The 23,789-nt window shown below is 33.2% G+C and overlaps 2 protein-coding genes and 1 long non-coding RNA gene across 3 annotated transcripts; 2 read left to right on the forward strand and 1 right to left on the reverse strand.

The window, feature by feature from the left end:
• Positions 1 to 2,223: 2,223 nt before the first annotated feature.
• LOC110904184 (serine/threonine-protein kinase D6PKL2) lies at positions 2,224 to 6,920 on the reverse strand. Its single transcript, XM_022150019.2, has 2 exons — positions 6,212 to 6,920; positions 2,224 to 3,122 (listed from the first exon to the last, which is right to left on the reverse strand). Exons 1-2 carry the CDS (start codon positions 6,904 to 6,906, stop codon positions 2,321 to 2,323), a joined length of 1,497 nt encoding a protein of 498 aa, XP_022005711.2. The 5' UTR covers positions 6,907 to 6,920; the 3' UTR covers positions 2,224 to 2,320.
• A 13,037-nt stretch (positions 6,921 to 19,957) lies between these two features.
• LOC110907535 (plastid division protein PDV1-like) lies at positions 19,958 to 20,311 on the forward strand. Its single transcript, XM_022152502.1, has one exon. The coding sequence runs from the start codon at positions 19,958 to 19,960 to the stop codon at positions 20,309 to 20,311; it is 354 nt and encodes a 117-aa protein (XP_022008194.1).
• Positions 20,312 to 21,502: 1,191 nt separating this feature from the next.
• On the forward strand, positions 21,503 to 22,821 carry LOC110906036. The gene is made up of 3 exons (XR_002573604.2): positions 21,503 to 21,643; positions 22,183 to 22,236; positions 22,596 to 22,821. It is a non-coding gene; the product is annotated as an uncharacterized LOC110906036 (long non-coding RNA).
• The last annotated feature ends 968 nt before the right edge of the window (positions 22,822 to 23,789 follow it).

Consider the following 23,789-nt stretch of genomic DNA (forward strand, 5'->3'; position numbering starts at 1 on the left):
GAGAGGAGAGAGAGAGAGAACATTAACCATTACTAGATCTTGACTCCGACGACGTTCCGAACTCCGGCGCCACCAACCACCCACCCTCCACCACCTTCTACAACCACCCACTGTCGCCGCTATCAACCACCAACACCCCAGAATGAACCAGTCACCACCTTCCACCAACCACCAGATCTGCAACCACCATCGTCTTCTGCAACTGAATCACGCTTTGATCTGCAACCACCATCGTCTTCTGCAACTGAATCTGGAATTAGTATTTCTTGAAATCTTGAAGGTAGATATTTTAATTCTGAAATTAGACCATCTTCTTCTTGTTCTTCTTTTTCTTCACGTTTGTGGGGTGGGGGAAGAAAAAGATGTGATAATTGTGAGTAGAGAGTGGGAGAGAGAAAGAGGGGTATGATTTTGAAATCTCTTATTTGATTTGACAGTACAACATGGCAGGTGGGTTTTTGATTTCCAATGCTCAAAGAGTCTTTTTTAATACCCAGAATGCCCTTTATGTATTAATTTAAATCTAATATATACACCAAAAAAGGAGAGCCATTGATCTATTAAAGTGAAACCAAATCAAGGGTGAATCTAGGGTTTCCAAGGTTTCTTAAAAAAGATGGGGTTTCTTATAGAGCCCACCCCTATATATATATATACAGTGCTGGAACTAGCCAATTAAATCAGGGGTATCAAAAAAAAATTTTACCCTGCAATCATATAATATTAAAAAAACAATAAATAAATAAAGTAAATAAATACCTAGCAGATTTGGCCTCTTCTTTTTTTATAGCTTGAAATCGTTCCATCTTATCATCGTCTTTTACTTTATAAAAAAAATCATTTTTGACCACACAAACATGGCGTTGTTCAAAAATTCCGGACCCTTTCGATTGCGTAAATCCGTCTTGATAATCTTCAATTTCGAAAAACATATTTCAACGGTTGTGGTTGCAACCGGTAAAACCAAAGCTAGCTTCACTACCCGATAAACCAAAGGACAAGAACTATGTGTTCCCATTTCAACCATAAGACGTGCAAAATCACTAATTCTATTATATGGGCTTTATTAATTATTACAATTTAAGCTTAATTATCATAAAACTAATTATTTGGGCTTTGTTACTAAACATGTTTTGGACTTAATGAATAATATCAAATTTCATAATTTTCTCTTAGGGGTATCCTCGTATATGTTTTTGGGTATGCTATGTATTAAACCGAAAACAATTACACTGCGAATACAAGGTTGAGCCGTAGCCCGTGCTACGGCTCATTCTACATTGATTCCGCCCCTGTATATATATCTTGATGACATTTTTTATATTTGTATGTTACGAATACAATCTTTTGATATTTATATCATCATAATATTTACATATTTTTAGCTAGATATTTTAAATATCTATAGTGATAACAAACTGTATATAATTAACCATAATTTAACCTAATTTAGTTATTAAGAATATAAAATTATTTAAATGTTTGAATGGTAAAAAAATGTATTTGGAACTCCAAATGTGTATTTTTTTTAAGAAACCAACGGGTATATCTGGTACCCACGGGTATGCCATACCTGCTGGATAATTAACCAACTTATACATAACGGGTACTAAACCGGGTATGAAACATGGTTTTACAATTAGGTTTATGACTAAGATTATCAATACCTGACCCAAACACGACCGATTACCATCCCCACTCTAATGTTAAACAAACTAAACTTCACTCCCTTGCATTCTAGCCGTGTTGACCGATTGAACCGGACCGGTGATTTGACCAAATTTTCAAAATTTATTTACTTTTTGCCGGACCGGTGAATTGACCAAATTTTCAAAATTTATTTACTTTTTAATTTTTATATAAAATATCATCTATTGACTCTTGCTAAAGGCTGCATCTTAGACTCCATATTTTGTAAGTATTAAAAAATCAACAACATCGTTCAAGATTTTGTTTCACATTAGTTATACATGCATGTAATTTTAGTTTTAAAAGTACTTACAGAGTAATATATGTTGTGAACAATATGACTGGTCCGAAAAAAAATAGATTAGCAACACATTCTAGCTATGAAAACATTGCATTTTTTCCGCCACACAATTAAAAGAAAAATACTAAGACCATCTCCATCGCGAGTTTAACAGACCCCCAATCGGCTATAGATTTCTTCCACCTTACAAGCGATGGAGATGGTCTTATATAAGATGATAAATAAATTAAAGGTAGGTTAGATACACACACTTTTTTTCATAACATACGTGGAAACAAAATTACATTTTAGTATAATTAACTAAACATAATTCCACACAAATGGTGCTTGCTAATAGTATTCCACCACATTATCGGAGCAACTATCATCCGACACAAGTTCACGACTGAACGGTAACGGGACATAAGGAGGCGTTGTACATCTCAACAAAGCCCAATTCACACCTTCGAAAAACGAATGCTGCTTAATAGCCGAAGCACCCATTGTCGACCCTAATCGCCTTACCGGATCCTTCACCAACAACTGCGATATCAAATCTTTAGCCGTCGAAGGAATCACAGGCTCTTTAGGAAACTCTAGCGCCCGAGCCACAATATTAGCCAAAGTCAGCTCATTATCCATTCCTTTAAAAGGAGTCACACCATAAAAAAGCTCATACATAAATATCCCTAACGTCCACCAATCTACCGCACTCCCATGCCCCTCACCCGACACAATCTCTGGCGCTAGATATTCATGAGTCCCAACAAACGACATTGACCGTACATCCACTGGCTCGGCCACAAACTGTGGGCCTGTGTGTGACCCGGGTTTCTTCTTGCGTTTACGTTTAGATTTAAAGCATGAGACCGAGGGGACTATGCAGTTGGGGAGTATGCATGAAGATGAAGTGACTTTGGGCGGATCGAATGTGTAGTGATCTGTCAATGGTGGTGGGTTCGGGCGGTTGCTATCAGAGAAGACTTGAGCCGGGGTGGCTGCGGTGATGTCGCATTTTAAGGAGAGATCGAAGTCGGTTAACATGATGTGACCGTCGGATCGGACTAAAACGTTTTCAGGTTTGAGATCACGGTAAACAATGTCCAGCATGTGAAGGTACTCGAGAGCAACAACCACCTCCGATGCGTAAAACCTGGAGATGAATTCATTAAAATAATACTAACACAACACATTCCTTGAATCAAGTTAATTAGAGTTAAAGACTTCGATTTCACACCAACCCCACCGCATAATTTGGGATGCATTATTATTATTATTATTTTTTAATCAAAGATGGTAATAAATAAATTCCAGAAAACTTGTTAAGTTACATCAAAACAGAAGGTAGACGGGCAACAAGCTGCGCCGCCAATCCTTTCTGAATTGCAAACCCCAACCTCCCGAACACAAACCCCTGCCCCCTGGGATCGAACAATTGCACTATGTAAATTGATCATGTTTAAATGTAGGTTACTTTTTTTTCTAACAATAATGTACTCCACAAAAATAGTGTGAGTTTAAATATTTGCAAGTACAATATTAGATGATATTTAGTATAAAAATATTCTTAGTAAAAAGATCAGACAGGAGAATTAATGTAGTTTTTAATTGATGATTTAATACTTATGGGAAATAAAGAAATAGAGTATATAAGCCATAATAATGCATTTGTGCAATTAAGTTGTCGTGATCACTAGGGCCAATGATAAAAAGACAAGGAAATTTAAATGCCAGTAGTTATAGACAACCAACACTAATTTATTGTACGTAAATGAGTTTAAATAATCTTACCCACTAGGCTGTCTCGACTGTTTGGCTTCCTAATTTAAAAAAAAAAATGATAAAAACTTAAATTCACATGAAAAGTCGGTGATTTATAAGCAATTAAAATTTATTGAGATTTTATATAACAATACACACATGCATACACACTATATATACACATATGAAAAAATATATTTTGAGATCCACCACAACTGTGAGAGCTATCATCAATTTTTTTTTTATATTTTTTCTGTATTTTCTATATATTACTAAGATTCACAAATATATATATAAAGATAGAAAAATTACATATATGTAACAAAATAATTGCTTCTACATATATGTAAACTATCCTACATATGTAACAATTTTTTTTTCTTACATATATGTAATTCTTCTGTCTGATTTTTTTTCTAGTTTTTTTCGTGAATTTTAGTTTTATATAAAAATATGATAAAAATTTATTTATTCGTTAGATAGTTGTTCTTCCAGGTTATTCAACTGAGGATGGTTCTCAAAGTATTTATCATATATATAACTGATTAAAACGTTCACTTTAAAGAATTTAGGTCTCATGAACTAGTGCTAAGAAAAAAAAACGTAACATTAAAAAATCAATTAATCACTTTTAATTTGAAAAAAGAAACAAGAATTGAAATATTTTAGACAATTTTTTATTAAACATTAAAAAATGTGCATTTTGAATCATGATAGTGTTTTTCTACCATTTAAAAAGAGAATATTTTATTTCTTACTCTTTTTTTTAACTGAAATGCCAAACTATGCACGATATATAATAAAAAAGTTATACATTATTCAAACATTTTGAATCTGTGTCTCTACGGTTTCAATTTTGTTATCATTTTCATTCAAAAGGACAAAATGGTCTTTTAACGTTTTATTATAACAAATTAAAAGAATCTGACCATTTTGCCCTTAGCTGGATGTTAACTGAAAAATCTGACCAGATTTTGTTTTGGATAAAAATGGCAACAAAACTGAAACCACAGATGTCCAGATTCAAAAGGTTTGAGTTTTGAACTAAAGTGACAAAAATAATCAAACCTTAAGGACCATTTTGACAGTTTACTCTATTTTTTATTTTTGTAGTTTAATATTCCTTCAACTCATGAAAAATAATGTATGCTAACGTGTCACGTATTTTAAAGATATTACGTCGCTAGAAAAAACAAACAAAACCCAATTTTTCGGATACCATTTTAGTTGAACCTTTATTATTAACCTGGAGGGAGATAAAATCTTTAGAAAACAATAATATTGACCGTACATTTACGGTAAAAAAAAAAGTGAAGCTATTCATTAAAAAATAGTTATTTTCGTTAATGAGAATTTTAATTTTTAGGAAGATCCGTTTACGAAACGCCAAGTCAATCAACCACCCACGTGGCAACAAGCAATACTTTCAAAAGTTGACTTTTAAAATTATGCACACGAACTCACGTGGAGTCGACCATGTGTGTCTAATAAAACCCCATGAGACTAGTCACTCTCTTCTCTACTCTACTCGATGTGGTTTATAAATTTTAAGTGAACTTAAATCATCAGGTGTGGACCAGACTATGAAAACATGATCATCCAGCGCGGGTCCCTGAAACTTCTCCCATTGTGGTCCCAAACCTTACAAGCCATTACAGTGATTACACACCGTTGATTAATTTCAAACAAAATAAATAGATCACACGTTCAACAATACGCCTGCACACAGCGATCGTTGAATTTTTAAACTAGAAAAATAAATTGTTGTACTTAAGGTTTGAAAATTTGGTTAAACCAGATTTCAGATGCTTGGCCAGCACGAATCATACCCGTAAACTGAAGAAATGGCAAAGAAGTTGTACCGCCGATAAATTGAGTTATATCAGTTTAAACTTGTGTAGCGGTACCGGTTTATACTGGGCCAAAGGTTAAAAATTTGAACTTTTAATTTTTATGGACCCACAAATGTGACTATTTACCTTCTTAGTAAAAGTGTAAAATCTAGCGTAAAATTTCTTCCTCATTCATAGATAGAAAATCATTAGATTTTTCAAATTAAGTTCTTCAACCGATCATTCAAGTTTACCTTTTATTTCGTTGACTTTTGTTCAATCATTCACACGTTGTTAATTGTTATAGTGTTTGCTAATTGGTAAGGGATTTTATCTTTTAAACGATCATAAAGTTGATGCATTCAACACTCCAATGGATTAACTTCATGAGGATGACATTCATAGTAAACTTTTGGATTATTTTTTGATTATGAATTTAATTTTGAGTAATATTATTTTATTATAAAATCATGTAGTTTTGGAATTTTTTTAGTTGAAATTATATTTTATGGGGTTAATGAGTTAACACAGTTGAACAGTCCGATGAAACCATAAACCGGTTTTTTGCACCAGACACACAGATTCAGAACAGACTCACATCATTGACATGTAAACTGTAACAGAAGAGTGGTGGAATTGAAATGCAAACCTGACTGCCGATTCAGGAAAACGTTTACACGGCTGACGTTGACGGAGAACGTGAAGGTCTCCACCGGAGCAAAACTCCGTCAGTAAACACGACCATTTCTGGGACTCTAACGACGCGTAAAGCGTCGGTAGAAACGGATGCTCCAACATTTCCAAAATCTTCTTCTCTGTAACCGCTCTGCCTTCTTTGTTCCGGCTAGCAAGCTCCCTTTTATCCATAACTTTCGCGGCAAAAACCGCCGGCGACGAGGAGGAACTAGAACTAGAGCTAGAACTTGAACGTTTAATTTCAGATAGGTAAACGGAACCGATGTCTCCAGTACCGAGGCGTTGGATGAAACGGAGGTCAGAAAAGGATAAATTAGTGCCGGATTCAGATCCGGATTGACGGATTGCGTCCCAGCAGGGGTCGCCGGAAGGAATGGAGTGTTTGGTGGCGGTGGAATTGTGACGGGAGGAGTAGTTAGCGGTGGTCCAGGTGGTTTCGGAGCTGGTGCTTGTGCTGCGATTGATGTCGGTGGCGGTAGTGGTGGTGGTGGAGTTGAAGCTGATGCTTTGGAGGTCGTCGGCGAGGTCGTCCGTCCATGGCGGTTCCATTGCCGGAGAGATGTAGAGAGAGATGGGGGAAGAAGTGAAGGAAGAAATTGTTTTTGAAGAGGGTTGGTTTGGGCCCACGAAAGTAAGGCCTGGGCCCATTTTCAATAATCATACACTCAAGTTTGATTTCATATTTTCATTACTTATCAAAAGTTTTAAAAGATAGTTCATTGGTTTAACATATGTATGTATCGTTGTAAAAGTCGTTAGCCGTTACTTAGTTGGATTTGAGAGTATTCAAGAAGTATTTGGCTTAGACGAAGAGTACTTGGAGAGTACTTGTCCTTCGAGACCATATTTTACAACCATGTTTATATGCATTATACTTATGACATTTAAAGACAATAATGTTCTACAAGGTGTAGTTCATTATGTTAAAATAAGATTGAAGTGTAGTTTTGTTAGTGTTTCGACTTCTTACGTGTTTTAATAAGGTTAAACATAGGGAGACGGAGAAGAATATTTTATGAAACCAGTTATCAATGAATGAATTGTGAGAACTGAATAGCATATTTGTATCTAGTGCATAAAAGATAATTATTAGTATTGAAGAGAGAAGGAAAAATGTTTTTATTTGTATTATGTATTCAAAACAATATCTACAAAAACATTATACAGTTTTTGTAGTTTTCTAGTTAAAACTGGTTTTATATTTAACGTAATACTAATCATTAAAAACTATGTTAATAATGGCTATTTTATGTTTTCTTTTAGATTTCTCATGGTCGTTGCAAATACAATATTTGTGTTAAAAATGAAAATACTTATGAATGATAAAGAAAGTAGTATGAATTAAGTATTAGTCACATCATTAGTCCATTCGACGTTAATCTAGTGCCACCTTCATATGCTACCAAGTCTACTGATTGTAACCGCAATTAAATATCACCGTCACAAAGAAATAACGGAATAAGTAGTTGAACACATGAATATTAAGTATTTTTAAATGAGTTGCTTCGATATTGATACATATCGGTTTCAATTTTGTTGGTACGTTGTTAGAAAAAAAAAAAAAGTAAAGATAACAAGTAAGATAACCTTTTTTTATCACACGGGGCTAAAAACGATCGGCCAAAACAGATTTCACATATCTCTCTTTAAAATTGAAAAAAAAAAAAGCAGTTTTATAGATTTCACAAGTATATAAACTAATGAATACTACCATGACAAAGTAACAAAAACCTAAGGAATGAAAACAAGTGAGCAAGAATTCAATTTGTTGCCTCTGTTATCTGAGTGCCGAGCGTGTAGACTCCCAAGTCACAACTACTCTGTTTGAATGCTAAAGTTAAAAGAAAAACTAATGGGTGGTGGTCTATCTGCAACAAATGCAAAAACCTTTAAACACTTTACACTTAGGTTTGGAAGTGGTAGGTTTTGGGTTTAAGTCTCATAGACGTCAGGGATTAAAAGAAATTTATCACTAAAAAAAAGAGAATGCTAAAGTCGACTCTTGATTGGATGATGAATTAGTTACGGTTCTTCAAAAAGTTTGTAGTTCGGAACTCGCGCAGATTTAGCTCGGAAAAAGATTGCTCGATATGGCAGGCTCAATTTGAAACTGAATGGAGCCAGACTGGCTCGGTTTGACTCGCTTGTTAGCTTCGCTCGGTTTTGGATTGAACTATTTTCCTTTATATATATTTTGTTTATATATATGTATAATATATTATCAAAAATGGTTATTATTTTCGAGTATTTAGGAGTGCAGTTGGATATCTATAGCATCTTTGGTGTTTGATTAGAATGCTAATAAACTATTTTTTGTTGAGATTTAAAACTTACTTTTCATTAGGCTGAACTTGAGTTTTGCCTTGTAATGTATTAGTTTGAACTTATATTGAATATGTATTAATTTTTTTTTAAATTCGAGCCAAGCTAGCTCGGCTAGAAACCACGCTGAGCTTAAGCTTACATTTTCAGCTCGGTTTCAAGTCCCAACCGACTCGGTTTATAATCGAGTTGAGCCCAAGTTTGCCCTAGCTCGGGCCATGAACAACCCTAGAATTAGTACCACTACTTGTTGGTGCTTGATGAGCCCCGAGTAATGGCATTTATATATCTACAATTTCAAATATCATCATCCTACTAATTCATCTACTCAGGAGACAGGACTCAACAAAATTGCAACTAAAACATATTGAATTAGGTGTTCTGAATTTCGGCTGAAGGCTTGAATAGTTAAACATATTAGAACTTGAACAACAACTGCATTGATTAGGAAGTTTGTTGTCCAAGGGGCTTGCTATTTTATTAGAAGTGGCCTAATGTCCCTAATTTGTTATGTTACAAAACTTTGATTGTAGTAATTTAATTTTGGGACAAGTGTGAGTGGGGTTCTTTCCATACCAAAAAACACACAAGTTCGTTTTTGTTAAAATTAATACCTGACTCAAGCTACAATATGCTTTCATGTAGTCTTTGCTTGGGTATACTTCGAATTCTGGATTGTCGGGTTGCGTCATTCTCATAGCAGTTATTGAAGAGTTGTCGTACGAAGTTTTTTTAACATGAAAATCGTAGGAAATCGTAAGGATGTGACACTTGTAATTTGACAATGTGTATGCGCGTCCATATAATTATATATCATAATTACGCAATGCATATATCTATGTAATAGCGTGTGTTGAATCACCTAACTTCGGCTGGTGGTTGAAAAGACTCGTTGGCGTCCAAAGAGATCTTTTAAAGTGTCTGCAGAAGAGAACACCGTAAGCCTCGTCACAGATGACCCTGGAGGAGAGTCCGTGACCAAGCTCTAGCATGAGAATAAGCAAACTTGCCGGAGAAGAAACGGTGTCGCCGGAATGTATGGTGTGAACTCTTAGATTCGAGTATTCAATGCAAATCGGAGAAAGTTCGAAGTAATTATGATTATGTTGTTGGTAGGAAGGAGTTATTGAATGCTTACCTTTGATCATGAGCATGGCTTATATAGAGAGGTGGACTTATCGGACGGTGGGATCCCGTTGAGATCTGACGGTCTTCCAATGTGCCAGAAAGGATCCCTGCCACCAATGGATTCGTGCCTCCCTCATACCCGGGCGATGATCTTCTCATTTAATGAAGTCAGTACCTACCTCATACTATTCTGGCTGGCACTTTCTCTCTCCTGTCGCAGATCATTAAATGCTCCTGGCAGGGACGATGACTTGAGGTGATAGTCCCTCGTGTTTCCGCCCTTTTATTATGCATGGTATATTTGAGAATGTGAAATGGGCCTTTGTTATTAGTAGCCCTTTGGGAAGCCTAGACGAGGAGCCCAGCTTGGGGCCCTCGTCAACAGTATATGTATATAATAAGTTAATACTGCACTGTAAAAATTATATAGCAATAGTATATTCAAATTGAAAATAATAAAACTCTTAATTTTGTGGTATAATTTATCTATACTATATAATAAAAGAAACCTGATTTGGAACACATGTCATTCAATGAGGGCATCAATAATTTATAGATAAATTTTAAATTAAAAAGATTTAAATATTATATTAGAATTTTATTTTAGTTTGAAATTATTAAACAGACACCCATAAAATTAGTAACCATGTGTATACGAAATATCTACAAAAGTAAATTGCAATGTCGAAGTTTGATAATTATGAAAAACAATTAGTTATTTATATTATCTGATTAAGTGTAATATTAATAAATAACTTTAGTGTTAAAAACTTTTTAAATTTTTAATGCAAGTATATTATTATAATCTTAATAAATAAATTTGATATTAAAAACCTCTTATAATTTTAATACAAGTATTTCATTACTAGGTTAGAACCCCGTGTATTACACGTGTTGAATAAATGTAATTTTATATATTAAATAATAAAAACTTATATCTTTATGAACCTTGTATATTGTACGAGTTAAATAAATGTAATTTTATATATCAAATAATAAAAAAGTTATATCTTTGAAAACCATGTGTATTACACAGATCAAATAAATGTAATTTGTATACTAAATACTAAAGTATCTTTTTACTCTTCATATGCTATCCATATTATCTATATCACATAGAAAACATCATGTTTTTTTAGATAAATTTACCATGTCTAATAAGTAATATGCATATTATGTATGTCACATAGAAAACATCATGTATTTTTAGATAAGTTAGATATATGTGTTTTAAAACAAGGTAAACTCTTAACATACATATGTTTTCCTATTGTAACTTAAGAGGTCTGTGAAAGGTATCTTTACATTCGGAATGTCATAACTTTGTTTTTTAAATTTAGACTTACTTAGTTGTCGTATGGTGTCTCACGTCTTTATTTTTATTTTTTCACTTATATATGTTTTATTGGTTCAATTGTACATGTAAAGTATTACACTATACATAGTATTTTCTCAACTATAGTTAATTGGTTTTATTGATTCAATTTTTGTCTAATCATTTACATTACTTTTATCTGTCTAGAAGTCCCTTTTCAGACCTTTCAAATGGTATGAGACATATTACATTATCAATAGTTTTTATTGGTTTCCTTACCAATTGTGATAAAAGTAATTATTTCGTACATTTCATATTGGTTTATAGCTTTGAATACGAGCATACCTTATTTTAATGTTAATGATAGCGAAAGTGAGGAAACTATATTTGGATGGTAGAATATATAATATTATGCCAACATTAACCCGTCAGAATAATCTATTATCAGATAAAATAAGACACGTTACCTTTGAACAAGAAAATATCACAATAAATATTAGTAGTGGTACAAAATTTTAAGTTCCTATGACAAATCCTAAAACAAATAACAGATCATATTATTATGAATGACTATACAAACTTCAATATTTATTTCGTATTTGGTCTGCACATATTACTCTATATTATATATACTTAGATCATATTATGAACATATTTTTTTTATTTCACATTATAATTATGATTCACTTCGTGTATTACACGGGGCAATAACCTAGTTATAAATATAAAGCAAACGAAATTGATCTAAGTTTAATAAAAATTACGTAATTAGATTAAACCGAAAAAGTAACATTGAAGGTATATTAATTTTTACTCTCTCACTATCATCTACAATTTTGTCATTTATACAATCATAACCGTGGAAATAATGAGATTAAGGATTTAGATCACTTTCTACCCTTTATAAGATAAAGTGATTCTTATTTAATACTTATATAGTTATAGTTATATGTATAAATTATTAATTACAAGATAATTATAACAAAACGTGCATGTCAACATTTGACATGAATTAAGGGATGGGGCGTCTCTACCACGACTACCTGTGACAAATGACTTGTTTTTAAAATGCTTACACTTGACTATACTCACCTTAATTTCAGTTGAATGTTTCCCTAAGGGTCTCCTGTTCAGAAACATTTATATGGCATGTTATTTTTTCAAGTATCCCAAATATATTAAATTTCTCATCATAACTTTTAATATTCCTTCAAAATAACACAATCAATCTCCCTTTTTCCTTTTTTTCCAGTTAAAGATGATAAAATCTTCGTATTTATAGTGTAACTTAAAAAAAAAAAATATTAACATCCACAAAGTTATAGCCATTTAAAATGAAGTTGGTTTAAACGTAAAAAATGTTTAATTTAAACTCTTAACATCATATTGAATTATCCTTTAATACTTGTTATATGTATTATAAAATGATATTAGTTAAAAGAGACTGATTTTCTAGTTTTCTAGATTCATGTATATCAAATTTATCCTCTGGCTCCTAATTTATAACATAAAAAGGTGTCGAAAATATTATGATATGTACACATACGTATTTAGTTTATTTTACATTAATATATGCATATTATGCTACTCGCCATTTTCAGACGATAATTAGAACCTCCGATAGTAGTCATACATTTCAAGTGTTCCATCATAGCACATCGACGTTACACCAGTCATCAAACAATTGAATTAATTCACAATATAACAAACATGAATCATCATGGTTCTTTAATATTATTAGAAGCACGAATCGTATTCAGTTTTCAGTTTGAAACAGATAAAAGAAATCAATCGATCAATTTGTTTTCAATACCAACTGTATGTTTGTCATTTTATAGATATCTAATAGAACTTTTAACGTCCATTAACATATTACGTTTGAGTGAACCATATTAATAAAAGTGTAATTTCTCAAATTAGAAACTAAGTAGTACTGTGAATGTGATATAGACATACCACAACTAAACGCGTGTAATTCTTTCTAAAATTAACTATGAAATGTGGCCATTGAATTATTTCTATTAAACGACCCCCACAATTTATTTTACCTCCATCAAATGGGTCCTTCCTAGCAATCATTTTCCATTAAAGCTTTTATGTATATATAGTCAATAATTTGAGAGTCACACGAGTTTTAGTAAGTGATTATTTAGCAAGTGACATTTTCAAGCTTATGAACATCATCTTCTTTAGCTAAGATGGAGGTTACTTCACAAATCAATAGGTGTGTTATGGTTCTTTTAGGGATGACAATGGTACTGGTTTGGGACAGTTTTAGGTAATACTAACCGCAAACCTGATCAGATAAGCTTATTTCAAACTCGTGTCAACGTTTGTCGAGTTTCTATCAAGTATTTACTCGTCGGCTATTGAGTATGCCCGCGGATTTCGAGTAAACCTCTTAATTTAAATAATTACTGTCGGATATACCTGACCAAAACCCGTCGAATATATATCGGGTAAATATTTCGCATTATCACTATGAAAATATATCAAATAACTGTAATGTATATAAATAAAGTATCTAAATGTATTATGTATAATATATATATATAGAGAGAGAGAGAGAATCCTGTACATTAATTCAGAAGTGTGAGAATTGTGTTATAACACTATATAACACCATATAAACACCGTATAACACTATGTAACACCATATAACACTATGTAACACTATATAACAAATATAACATTATATTTTGTCTGATAGCATGTCTATGATAGATGTATAGTGTTATATAGTGTTACATAGTGTTATATGGTGTTACATAGTGTTATACGGTGTTTATATGGTGTTATAATACACTTCTCACATTTTTGGATTAATGTACAGGATCCATACCCTATATATATATATATATATATAGGATAGGAGTTGGCCAGAAAGTCCAAATTTCCTAAAAAGTGTAAAAAGTCATAAAACACCGTAATGTCAACCATAAAACACACCAAAAACCCACAAATAATATGATGAAGATTACTAAAACATCATGTATGTGGGTTTTGTGTTGTGTTTTAGATGTTAAGACTCTGATTGTGGAATGACAAATATTATTGTGTTTTATGTTGTTTAGCATTGTGTGTTTCATATTCATAGTTCTACGATGGTGTGTTTGAAGTTTTTATGGACTATTAGAGTTTGAATATGGTGTTTTAGTAATATTCATTCTATTATTTGTGAGTTTTATGTGTGTTTTATGCCTGAAATTACTGTGTTTTATGACTTTTTACACTTTTTAGGAAAAACACACTTTCCGTTGGATCCCCACTCTATATATATAAATGCAAGTATGCCAATAATTGATAAATCATATATATACATATTTAAAAAAATTAAAGAAATTATATTGGGTAAATGCATAGACGCATATTATACCCTTGAATAAAGACATGTCTCGTAAAGAAAATGTACAATATACGTTAAGTATCTTTTTTAAATACCAACCATTTCGTCTTTTATTATTTGTCATAAGTGGCGGACGCACATCTTGAAAAAAAATTTGGTGTATATTTTAGGTAAAAACTCGACCGCATCATTTGAAAATATGGTTGAACACCTCATACGCACCCTCAGTAAATAATTTTTGGGTCCACCACTGTTTTTGATTTCTTATATTACAACAGTCACTGTATTATAATTTGTTTTTTTTTTTTTCTTATTAATTTACTGTAAAAAGAAAATAGTTTGTTACCGTGGAATCACAAAAAGAAATATCATTTTATTTTTCATTTTTTCTAAACAAATAGATTCCATAGAAATGGAACGGCCACGTGATACGTCCACGTCCACCATTGAACAGTCAACATTACCATTTATTGGTCATCTTCAATGGCCCAATTAATGCTGGACTTTATTGTTGGTTAATTGCGATTTTTTTTGGGCTGACCCAAATTGATACCTTTTCTAACCATATAACCTGTGTGAATTAAATTTTAAAGATACCGTCTGTAATTGTTAACTAAAATAGATATTTACTATTGTAAAAAGACGATGAAACACGATGCGTACCTTCCTTAAACCCATTAAAACTAACTTTGGTTGAGGCATAAAGAAATGATCAAGTTTTCTTATCAGAGATTATAAGTTCGAATCTAGTTTTAACCGATATCAATATTTCTTAACCTCTTGAAGGCCACATATCCAGCACAAGTTACGTTTAAGCTGATTTTGTTGAATACAGCTATTGAGAAGGTCGCATTAGTGTTTTGATAAAGATTCTCACGGTAAAAAAACCTCAGTAAAACTTGTAATGTACTAATGTTGGTTTAACTCATGTTTCAACATTTAATACAACAAAAAATTTTATATTTAGTACAACGAGTGAAATTGAAATTTTTAAAGAATAAAAACAAACAAACAAACACCATGAATATTGATTTATTTGAGTAGGTTGAATTTTGGTAACATTTTCATCAAGAATCCTTGGATTAAATAAACTTGCTATTAGTGGTGCACAAATCGGGTTTTTTTAAAAACCGGTTCCGGATATGGAACTGGGTTCGGGTTGGATCGGGTTTTACAAAATCGGGTTTTTTAAAAAACTGGGTCGGGTACGGGTCCGGGTTTTCTACAAAAAAATGTATACCCTATATACCCGGGTCCGGGTCGGGTTTTATAAAACCCGAGTATTATAATACCCTATTTCCGGGTTCGGGTATGCATCGGGTAGGGTTCGGGTATGCATCGGGTTGGCAAAAAACCCACACCGGGTATTAAAAAAACCCGATTGGGTATTAAATGCTTCTTTATATGTTTTAGTGGATAGTTTAGCTTATTCAAATTTAATGACATTTTTAAACAAGATTACATCAAAATGCATACATAATTCTTAGAAACCCAATAATTCTTTATATGTTTTAGTGGATGGTTAAGCTTATTCAAAACCCATAACCTGGTATTTATAAAACTCGGTTCCGGGTATTTATAAAAACCGGTTCCGGGTATTTATAAAACCGGGTACTACGAAAAACCGGGTATAAACCAGGTATAAAAAAACCCGGTTCCGGGTTCGGGTTTTAGATCAGATATGAATACCCGGTCCCTACCCTATGGGTAGGGTCGGGTTTGGGTTCGGGTATAAAAAACCGGGTTTTATAATACCCGATTCCGGGTTTTTTTTCCTGATCCGGGTCCGGGTTCGGGTTTTTTGTGCACCACTACTTGCTATATTCACAAGTGCAACCCTATCGGTTTTTTAAAAGCAAGTTTTAGGCCCACTAATTATAAAGGTCCCTTAATTTTGAAAGGCTTAAAAAAGGTTGATTGTAATATTTCGGTTTGCTTAAAAGCACATATTTTTCTTGATGCCACTTTATTCGTTTAGCAACGTGGAAGGGAGAAGAATGTTTATTGATAACTTTTACACCATTTTCTTCTCTAAATAATGTCGGTTTACATTTTTTGTTATTTTATTCGTCAATATGAAGTGAAAACTTGTAGATTACTTATAACAAAACTGATTTAAAAATGGACCAAAATAAAATCTGGTATGAGCTCCCAAAGTAGGTTGAGACGTATGTGTATGTCTACTACTAATGTGATAACAAAGAAGTACGTAATATTGTACCTAGCTTCAACTAACCTTCTACTTAGGTGGTAACCACAAAGAAGTTAAAACTGTACATTAGTTTACACGGTATGGTTTTAGTAGTGGCGCTTGTTTCCGAGATCATTTGAAGTGGCAAGCCCCCAAACAAATGATTGTTAAGTTAGCGAAGATTTGACCGTCATCATTATAAACTCTCTCTAGTTACAAATGTGACCCGTACATTCATGTGTCCTTTCTTTTATGCAAGTGCGTATTGTTTCTCACATGTGATGAGTGATCGCGTATAAAACACATATGAATTTTGAATGCTAGTTTTAAAGTCGAGGGGCTTCACATTAATCCTCAATAGTTAATCACCATAGTCTTGGTGTTTTCGACTTCAATCCTCCCTAACGTTGGTTTCAATTTTTTTTTCCATCTTGATTTATGTACATTAATACATTTACTTTAGTTTTCCACTAGGCTATCAAGTCATATAGGTGATTTTGATGATATTGGCGAATTCATGAATTATTTTCTAGAGGGTGCGAACGAGGGATTTAACCAAATTTTCAAGCGGTTCGATTGAGATTTTACCCTACAATTTTCTTTTCAAAAGGTACGCCCGCCTATTCAACCCTCTACTTGGGTCCGTCCTGTTTGATGGAGAACAGCAAGTAATGATTTGAAGAGAGAATCTATTCTTTTTAGAATCGACGAATTAGACAAATATGGCAACCACTCAAAATGGTTTCATGAGAGTAGCATGTACTTTTTAATGCAGGTGAATATATATCGTAATCATAAAATATTAATAAACAATAATAAATTAACCTTTTTCCCGATAAAGCAATTTTGGTGTTCTCCTTTTTTCGCAAAGTAACTGAATTTTCAAGCTTCATGTCAACCTTTTGTTTTTCGATTCAAATTTGAAGGTGTTGATTAGAATATGCGGTGGTTTCCTCTTCCCTTATGGCCAGTCATAGGCGTCACCCCTGCATCCTATCTCTACCTCATCATTTTCTCCATCAAGGGAGGTGGTGTACCCCTTCCCTTTGCCCCTTCACTTTCAACCTATCACCATCAAAGATACCTCAACACCTTATCTCCACCTCATCATTTTCCCGATCAAGGGAGCTGGTGTACCCCTTCCCCCTGCCTCTTCCCTTCCAACCAATCAACATCAAAGATACAGGAGAAAAGTGCTTGGGACGGACGGGAGTTATTCACCGATGGTCCCGATCTTCGGTCGGAAGGGACGGTGTTCCTGATCGGGGAAAGCCTCCACCTCAGCTCCCCGAGCTACTTGCCGACGCCACACCCATCTCCTTAGGAAATAAGATTTAAGGCTATTAAAAACGGCGTGTTATTAAAATTATCTAGTCATGGACTCATGGTTGACCATGTAATTTTTTTTATAGATATTGAGAGAGATAATCAAATAGGAAGTTTATTTTGCCTAAGAATGATAGGAAGAAATATGATTATGACATGTGGCAAAATTTGAAAATAAAGTGGAATGGTAGTTTAGTCAATTTTATCAAATATTCTCTCTTCTTCTTTCTCTGTAACTTTAAAACCCATCATCTTCAACCTTTTATTCACTTTCTATCTCAATAATCACTACATTATAGTGCGATTTTCGTCACCAATCAATGATTCAAACACCCAATCAACGTGTTCTTCAACTTTTTTGAAGAAACCCAGTTTAATTTCATACAATATCTCAATTTTTTTCCCGTGATTTTGAAGCGAATCACTCGATTCGTTCCATTCGATCGCTAATAAGTGTTTCTAACATTCAAATTTCGTCAATCGTTGAAGAAATCTGAAGAAATCGGCTTCGATCAATGTAAGAAAATTTTGAATTACGTTTTTACGATCTAGGTTTTTGAATTGAGTCATTGCGTTTACAAAGGAATGAAAAACAATTTTTTTATATTTTTAGTACATTGCGTTTTAGAAATAACACAATTTATTGTGTTTTTAATCCATTGTGTTTTAGATAAAACACATTTTATGTGTTTTTTAGTCCATTGCGTTTTAGAAAAAAAAACACTTTCTTTTGTGTTTTTGTCGATTGCGTTTTAGGAAAACACATTTTATGTGTTTTTTTGGTCCAATACGTTTTAGAAAAACATATTTTGAAGTGTTTTTAGTCCATTGCGTTTTAGGTAAAACAATTTTTTATGTGTTTTTATTCCATTGCGTTTTAGAAAAAAACACTTTCTTTTTTGTTTTTTGTCTATTGCGTTTTAGGAAAAACACATTTTTATGTGTTTTTTGGTCCATTACGTTTTAGAAAAAACACATTTTGAAGTGCTTTTAGTCCATTGCGTTTTAGGTAAAACACATTTTTATGTGTTTTTTAGTCCATTACGTTTTAGAAAGAACACTTTCTTTTGTGTTTTTAGTCCACTGCGTTTTAGAAAAAAAATCATTCTTTTGTGTTTTTTAGCCATTGCGTTTTAGAAATAACACATATCTTTTGTGTTTTTTGTCCATTGCGTTTTAGAAACAAGATATTTCTTTGTGCTTTTTGTCAATTACGTTTTAGAAAAAAAATCATTTTTATGGTTTTTGTTCATTGTGTTTTACGCAACTGGGTTTTCGAAAAAAAAAAACAATAATATAGCAATAGTATACTCATTTTAAAGATAAAAAAACGCTCATTTTTTGGTGCAGTTTTTATAAAAAAATAATGTCGTATGAAAGAGTTGTTAACGTTTGAAAAATTGGGGGGAATTAGAGGAGAGAGAAACTATTGTCTTGGATTGACTAGAATGTCTCTAGACAAACCCACACGCCTCATTTTTTTTTTTTCTAATTTCACTCTTTTAATCTTAGCATTCGATTAATAAATAGATGATTATGTTTAATTTCTAACTTTTCTAACCAAATAAACTTCCTATTATATTTTTACCCATCAAAATATTATGAGTCATTATCCTTATATTAAAGAGTTAAATGCTTGGTTGGTCCCTATGGTTTGTAAAAAAATCACTCTTGGTCCTAGTGGTTTACTAATTACACGCGTGGTCCCAAAACTTGTCAAAAATGAACTCGGTTGGTCCCCAGCCCTAACATCAGTTAAATTTCTCAGTTAATTATGTGTAATGACTATATTACCCTTGAACAATTAAAAGAAATAAAAAATATATAAAGCTCACTGATCAACATCATCTTCAACCTCTGTCCCACACCCCATGGTCTAAAACCTTGCCTTTGGTAGAGCTAGTGAGCCCCTCGGTCAGGGTCGAGGCTTTGATTGTGGCTAAAATTTTGTTTGCCATGAACCCATCATCTGTGAGCTGTCATAAAAAAAAAGAGACACCTGAACCCTAGCGCAAGCAATCCTCTTCTTCTCGCTCTGTTAAATTCTTTCCTCATGAAATGGGAGATGAACATGGAGATGGAAGAGGTGGAGGCCGTTCTCGAGAAGATTTGGGACTTACACGACAATCTTAGCGATGCTATCCACTCCATTTCCAGATCTCACTTTCTCCATTCCGTCAAGTCCCTACGCACTTCCACCGATCTATTCGGACCCAACAAGAAACTCTCTGATGCTGACCTCAAAGGTGGCTTCGTTTACGTCAAAGACTTCCCCATCGAACAGGACGATGGCTCCGCTATTCACGAGGCCAATAGTTTGAATTCCATTTGCACCGCTCTCGAGAACCTCGAGGACCAGCTCGAGTTCTTTCATGTGAGTTTCTGCTGCCCTAATTTCATTGTTTGCTTAAGATTTTGCTCATAAGGCTTTGACCTAATTAGTATGGCTGTTTGAACTGAAATTTAAGCGATGAAGGAGATTCTAAATTGACTTGACACTGTTAAATATGTTGGAAGCTCGTGGTGGTGGAAGTAGTTGCAGGTTGTGGTAGGTTGTGATGGTGGAGGAGGTTGTGGTGTTTGAGTTTTTTGAGGGACAGAGGTGGCTTTATATATTTTTTTATTTCTTTTAATTGTTTAAGGGTAATATAGTCATTTCACACATAATTAACTGAGAAATTTAACTGATGTTAGGGCTGGGGACCAACCGAGTTCATTTTTGACAAGTTTTGGGACCACGCATGTAATTAGTAAACCACTAGGACCAAGAGTGAAATTTTTACAAACCACAGGGACCAACCAAGCATTTAACTCTATATTAAATTTTCAATGTTTTGAACAGTAACTTTGTCTTTGTTTTGTTTTTAATATTATAGTTATATATATAGATTTTTAATACTTTTATTATTTTGATATTATAATAATAATAATAATTTTCTTACTTTTTAAGTTGAATAAGCTTTGTGTCAATCGGTACTTGAATCGAAAATACATGTATGGTCCGGTTCGTAACCGATGCATGAAGGTAAAAACCGGCATCAGCCTGGTACATATACACGAAGGTAAAAATCGGCACCAACCTTGTACAGAAAACCCCAAAAGTCAGTACCGAAATGATTTTGAAAATCTTTTAGTTCGGGAAATTCGGTACTTCTACCCGGTACCATTTGCTTATCTCTGATCATAGGTATCGTACAAACAACAACGGTATCATGCAACTTTTTTTGTTGATTTTCCTCAACTGTTAATGATTTCTTTTTTTCAGTTTCAGGGGTAGGGATGAGCTCGGTGCCAACCGATATCGATACCGAAAATACCGGTTACGGTACTGGTATATGAAGGTAAAAGCCGGTAGGCGTCAAAAGTCGGTACCGAATTTGTACTTAAGATCTTTCGGCTCGGGAAATTTGTAACATCCCATAATTTATAAGGTTAGATCTTTAATATTTAAAAGTTTATGATTAGTTATGATTATTTTGTAAATAACCTAAAGAAAGTTTATTAAAATGTGAAGGGGTATTAATGAACAATAAACCAACATGGATGGTAGAGAATGTAAAACTTTATAAAAATCAATTAGTAAAATTAACAACCCAGTACTTCTTGGGGTGAGTGGGTCGCGACCAGGGAGTGGAGAAAGGGGGAAAACCCTAGCTTGATTAATTAACAACAAAATCAGTACGATTATGGAGGATTCATGTTACAAATCGAATGCTAGTGTCTAAATACTCACTAATCCCAGTGTTTTGAGCATAAGGTAAGATGAAATCTCATATTTTCATGTATGTTGATGAACTAGGGTTTACACCAATTCGTGATTCAGTATGAAATTAAGTTGCATGTGAGTTAGAATCAACATTTAGAAGGTGTATTGTACTTGAAAATGATTTACTAAAGACTTTGGGAAAAACCCACTTGTTATAGTATGATGATTAGTAAGTATTTGATTAGTTGAGTAAATTTTCAAGTGTAATTGTATGATAGATAGAATATTGGTGGATGATATTGTGTAGAATGAATATTTGAGCTAAAATTGGTTGAATATGTGAAATATGATGTGTTCTAGGGGATTTATGCATAAACTATGTGTACATAAGGCTTGAGAAGTTGTACGCACATTAGGTGTTTGATGAAATGCCTCAATGATAATCTAAGTAGCCTTGAATAAATCGTGAGCGAATGGTTTTGTATGTTGAAAGTTAATGCATTGTTAATTGTTATATAAGTAGCATTGATACTTGAAAGTATGGTTATGAATGTAAGGACTATGATCTAAATAAGAACGAATTCGTGTAGGATCGAAAGAAGAAGGAGCTAGTTCCGGATCACAAACAAAGGCACAAGATCGAGGTAAGTTCGTTACTTACATGTTTAGTTGTGAGTTTATTGATATTGTTTCTTTTGATAATTGATATTCAATTAAGGTAGATATTTCAAAAGAGAACGTGAAAGTAGGAATCCGTATCGGTCCATAGTGATTGGGTCGGTTCGGGTTCGGATGAGAAGGAATTTAATGGAAGTTTTCTCCTTGATCCGTACTAAACGGGTTATTGGAAGTGAATGAGAAATAGTTGTGTTTATTTGACTAGAATGAATTGGAATGAAATAAGAACAATTGGTAAGATATCTTGTAAATCCGAGAATATGTATTGTGATAGGATGAAAACGTTATGTGTACTACACTAATATATTTTGTTGAATGATTGTAGGTAAAGCACCCGTATGATTGTTATTGCGTCGCTCGGATACGAACACACCTTGATCACCCGTGATGCGCTTCCGCAACTTTTGTAGTAACCTTATTAGTTAAAGGCTTTTGTTAAAGTTAGTAGTGTTGAAGTTTTAAGTTTTAACTAGATGTTTGTGAATATTTAAGTAACTTAAACTTGATGTTTTGAAACGGTAGTTTAAATGTTAAGGTCTTTCTTATTGTTTTCTGAAGGCGTCGTTATTTGAGTATTTTGATATATTATAAACAGGGAGATTGTTCAAAATGCGAACGGGTCATGCCCAAATTTTAAATTTTGGTGATTAAATTATGTGTCGTTTTTGTAACTTTCAAGCATGAAATTAGAGGGTGTCCCAAAATTCAGTACCGGTACCCAGTACCATTTGGTTATCTCTGACCACGGGTTTCATACGAACAAAATCAGTACCATAAAATTTTTTTGGTTGATTTTCTTTCGGTTATCTTTTATTGTTTTTTTTTCTATATCTTCTTTTTATTCTTGTCATCGGTTTCGTGCGAACGCCCTCGTAATGATTTCAAAACACATGTAAACACAGATTAAATAAAAGATAAGATAAGTTCGCCGCAACGCGGTGATTGTGAAAAAACCTAGTTAATATAATTTTCTTTTATATGTAAAGCACTTTTGTAGTTTTGTTACCTAATAAAATATTGTCAGTCAACTAAATTCTCAAATCATAGTTGACCATAAATGTGCCCCTGGTATTATGACAAATTTCCACAAGACCCTCCGTGTTTTGGGCAATTCTATAGACAACCTTAATTATATGTGTAGACCTTTAATTTTATGTACACTTTTTATTAATTAAAAAAGAAATATATTAAAATGAAAAGTTAAATACACTTTTTTTACAAAGCTAAACCTTTGTTTTTTTTCTCTTCAGAACCTTTGATCTCTTAAACTTACATACTTCTACTTTGTTAGGATAATTTGGATACAAGTCTTTCTTGTATTACCATATAAACATTCTCGCTCATGTTCGCAATATATACAACTATAAAAATAAGTATTCGGATCGAATTAAGCATGAGAAAGATAATGTGTCATCATAGTCTTTAAAATTTGGGTACATTTATATGTATCATGGACACTCTTACGGTTAGAGAGGCAAATCAAGTAAGTGTCACCCAAGATTATCATATGTACATTAAA

This window comes from Helianthus annuus, chromosome 14, assembly GCF_002127325.2.
Source record: "Helianthus annuus cultivar XRQ/B chromosome 14, HanXRQr2.0-SUNRISE, whole genome shotgun sequence".
In the NCBI taxonomy this organism is placed as follows: domain Eukaryota; kingdom Viridiplantae; phylum Streptophyta; class Magnoliopsida; order Asterales; family Asteraceae; genus Helianthus; species Helianthus annuus.

What these genes read in the sequence shown, in the direction of transcription:
- LOC110904184 (XM_022150019.2), bottom strand. Translation starts at nt 6,906, where the DNA reads ATGGGCCCAGGCCTTACTTTCGTGGGCCCAAACCAACCCTCTTCAAAA. An exon ending in TTTCCTGAATCGGCAGTCAG is followed by an intron (nt 3,123 to 6,211) that starts GTTTGCATTTCA and finishes ATTCATCTCCAG; the next exon opens with GTTTTACGCATCGGAGGTGG.
- LOC110907535 (XM_022152502.1), top strand. Translation starts at nt 19,958, where the DNA reads ATGGAGATGGAAGAGGTGGAGGCCGTTCTCGAGAAGATTTGGGACTTA.